The sequence below is a fragment of the Otolemur garnettii genome, unplaced genomic scaffold (assembly GCF_000181295.1).
Source record: "Otolemur garnettii isolate 467f Iridium unplaced genomic scaffold, OtoGar3 scaffold00275, whole genome shotgun sequence".
Classification (NCBI taxonomy): domain Eukaryota; kingdom Metazoa; phylum Chordata; class Mammalia; order Primates; family Galagidae; genus Otolemur; species Otolemur garnettii.
The window spans coordinates 454,633-458,016 of NW_003852670.1; the positions used below are offsets into that span (position 1 = coordinate 454,633).

At 43.6% G+C, this 3,384-nt stretch overlaps 1 protein-coding gene across 1 annotated transcript in view; it reads left to right on the top strand.

Annotated features, from left to right (window-relative positions):
- Positions 1 to 3,384, top strand: part of BMPR1A (bone morphogenetic protein receptor type 1A) — a 37,655-nt gene that overhangs the window by 30,538 nt on the left and 3,733 nt on the right. Inside the window, exons 7-8 of the mRNA XM_023508765.1 lie at positions 1,761 to 2,058; positions 3,123 to 3,157. Of these exons, the coding sequence (XP_023364533.1) occupies positions 1,761 to 2,058; positions 3,123 to 3,157 (333 nt within the window). The remainder of the gene's footprint in view (positions 1 to 1,760; positions 2,059 to 3,122; positions 3,158 to 3,384) is intronic.

Here is a 3,384-nt window from a genome sequence, read left to right on the forward strand (position 1 = left end):
GCCCGCCACAACACCTGGCTATTTTTTGGTTGCAGCCGTCATTGTTGTTTGGTGGGCCAGGGCTGGATTCTAACCTGCCACCTCAGGTGTATGTGGCTGGCGCCTTAGCCACTTGAGCCACAGGTGCTGAGCGGTACCTTGAGTTTTATTTTCTTTTCAGCAGCTATTTTCCTACCTTTCACTTGCAGAATGCATAGCACCTTGCCAGTAAATAGTAGGCTCTTATATTAGTTTCCCAGGGTTGCTATACCAATTATCATGTAGTGGGTGGCTTAGAACAGCAGAAATGTTTTGAAGGCTGGAAGTTTAAAACCAAGGTGTTGGCAGGGCCATGCTTTCTTTGAAGGCTGTAAGGGAGGGTCCTTCCTCACCTCTCTTCTTCTTGTTGTTGTTGTTTTGAGACAAAACCTCAAGTTGTCACCCTGGGTAGAGTGTTTAGGCATCACAGTTCACAGCAATGTCCAACTCCTGGGCTTAAGTGATTCTCTTGCCTCAGCCTCCCAAGTAGCTGGGACCTCAGGCACCTGCCACAATGCCCAGCCATTTTTTTGGTTGTAGTTGTCATTGCTGTTTGGCAGACGTGGGCTGGATTAAAACCTGCCAGCTCTGGTGTATGTGGCTGGTGCCTTAGCCACTTGAGCTACAGGCGCCAAGCCTCTCACCTCTCTTGTTCTTGGTGGTTGCCAGGACTCTTGAGTGTCTCCTGGCTTATAGAGGACACTCCAGTCTCTGTTTCTGACAGCATATGGGCTTCTCCCCTATGTGCCTGTGTCCACATTTCCATCGTAAAAGGACACCAGTGATTGAATTAGGGGAATTGGTGCCCACCCTAATCCTGTAGAACTTCATCATAACTTGATTACATCTGCAAAGACCCTTTTTCCAAGTAAAGAAATTTATAGGTTCCAGATGGACATGAAATTTGAGGGGACCCTATCGAACTCAATAGAGCACTCACTCTATCCTCCTCTCTCACCTCTTCCTGAAGGGAGAGAGGAGGAGAGCAGTGAAAAAGGAAACAAGAGCAGTATTGTGGAGCTGGGCTGAAAAGGCAGGTGTGATGAGTCATTGATGGGCAAATGGAGTTGGCTTAGTTAGGAGCTAAACTCTTGGTTGAACATTTTTTACTTTATTAAAGTGTCTACTTTTTGATTTGAAATTGAGAGCCTTGGCTCAGTGCCTGTGGCTCAAGTGGCTAAGGCGCCAGCCACATACACCTAAGGTGGCAGGTTCAAATCCAGCCCGGGCCCACCAAACAACAATGACGGCTGCAACCAAAAAATAGCTGGGCGTTGTGGCGGGCGCCTGTGGTCCCAGCTACTTGGGAGGCTGAGACAGGAGACTTGCTTGAGCCCAGGAGTTGGAGGTTGCTGTGAGCTTTGATGCCACCAGCACTCTACTCAGGGGACAGCTTGAGGCTCTGTCAAAAAAAAAAAAAAAAGAAATTGAGAGCCTTTTCCACTAGAGAATCATCTATATTGATAATATTCCCCTGGTTATTTATATAATATATGATCTTTTTCTTGGCCATATTATTATCATTTTCATGATTATTAAAATTTTTACAAGTTTATTACAAAAGTATAGTTATAAATGGTAGAAATAAAATTTTTTGGTAACATTCAAGAGATTTTGTTAAGCAAATTAAGTTTTATTATCTGAACATGATACCTCAGTTGTTCTCAGTATCCCAAATGAGCATTCATCATTCTTCCTAGCCATCTCTGATAACTAACCTTGTAACCTCATTAATTGGACAGGTTTCATAGCAGCGGACATTAAAGGTACAGGTTCCTGGACTCAGCTCTATTTGATTACTGATTACCATGAAAATGGATCTCTTTATGACTTCCTGAAATGTGCTACACTAGACACCAGAGCCCTGCTCAAGTTGGCTTATTCAACTGCCTGTGGTCTGTGCCACCTTCACACAGAAATTTATGGCACTCAAGGAAAGCCTGCAATTGCTCATCGAGACCTAAAGAGCAAAAACATCCTCATCAAGAAAAATGGAAGTTGCTGTATTGCTGACCTGGGCCTTGCTGTTAAATTCAACAGGTAAGTGGGGTTTTGCCCCATTGTTTGTTTTCAAATTAATCTCTGTAAGATATTTGCTTATTTGTATTCAGGACAATGGAATTCTAAAAATGTGTAAGTGCTCATTATCTTAGGCATCCTTCCATTTTAGTTTAGATTGCCCTTGTTGTTTTTAACAGATGCCAGATTTTCCATAATAGGAATGTACCATAATTTGTTCTATAACCCAACTGGTGAATATTAAGGTTATCTCCATGGGGGCTGGGCGAGATGGCTCACGCCTATAATCCTAGCACTCTTAGGAGGCCAAGGCAGGAGGATTGCTTCAGCTTAGGAGTTTGAGACTAGCCTCAGCAAGAGCAAGACCCCATCTTCTAGGCTTGGCACCTGTAGTTCAGTGGTTAGGGTACTGGCCACATATACTGAGGCTGGAGGGTTCGAGCCTGGGCTGGGTCTGCTAAACAACAATGACAACTGCAACAAAAAAATAGCCAGGGCACCCGTGGCTCAGTGAGTAGGGTGCTGGCCCCATATACTAAGGGTGGTGGGTTAGAACCCGGCCCCAGCCAAACTGCAACAATAACAACAACAAAAAAAAATAGCAGGGCATTATGGTGGGTGCCTATAGTTCTAGCTACTTGGGAGGCTGAGGCAAGAGAATCGCTAAGTTCAAGAGTTTGAGGTTGCTGTGAGCAGTGCCTTCATAGCACTCTACAAAGGGTGCAGACACAGTGAGACTCTGTCTCAAGAAAAAAAAATACAGTCTATTTTATTGATCTCTTTTTGAGCGTAGGTTCCGGGACCTGCCAGATCTAGGGGCCTGAGCAACAAAGCATTTGTGTCTTCAACTCTAAAATTTAGTCCACATATTGAACAGCCAATAAATATTGATTCCTTTTTATCAATATGATTACATAGACATTACTAACAACAGAACTAAGTTGATTGGACCCAACAAAAAGAAATGTAATCTTAGGTCTTGAAGGTTGAGTGTATCATATGAAAGTAGTAAAAGCAAAGAATTACTCTTTTATTTTCGTGTTCACTTGGTCTTGGACACATTTACCAGTTTTTCTTATATTCAGTACTATCCTCTTTTCTCAGTCACCAAACTTACTTGGTGACAAAACCTGACCTAAACTGATGTATCTACTATTGTGTTTATCCATTTTAATATGAATATTCAGGCTTAGTGTTTTGCTGCAGGCATAGTAATGAGTTTGGGTTACAAGTACTGCTCCAGGCTCAGCGCCTGTGGCTCAAATGGCTAAGGCGCCAGCCACATACACCCAAGGTGGCGGGTTCAAATCCAGCCCGGGCCCACCAAACAACAGTGGCGGCTGCAAC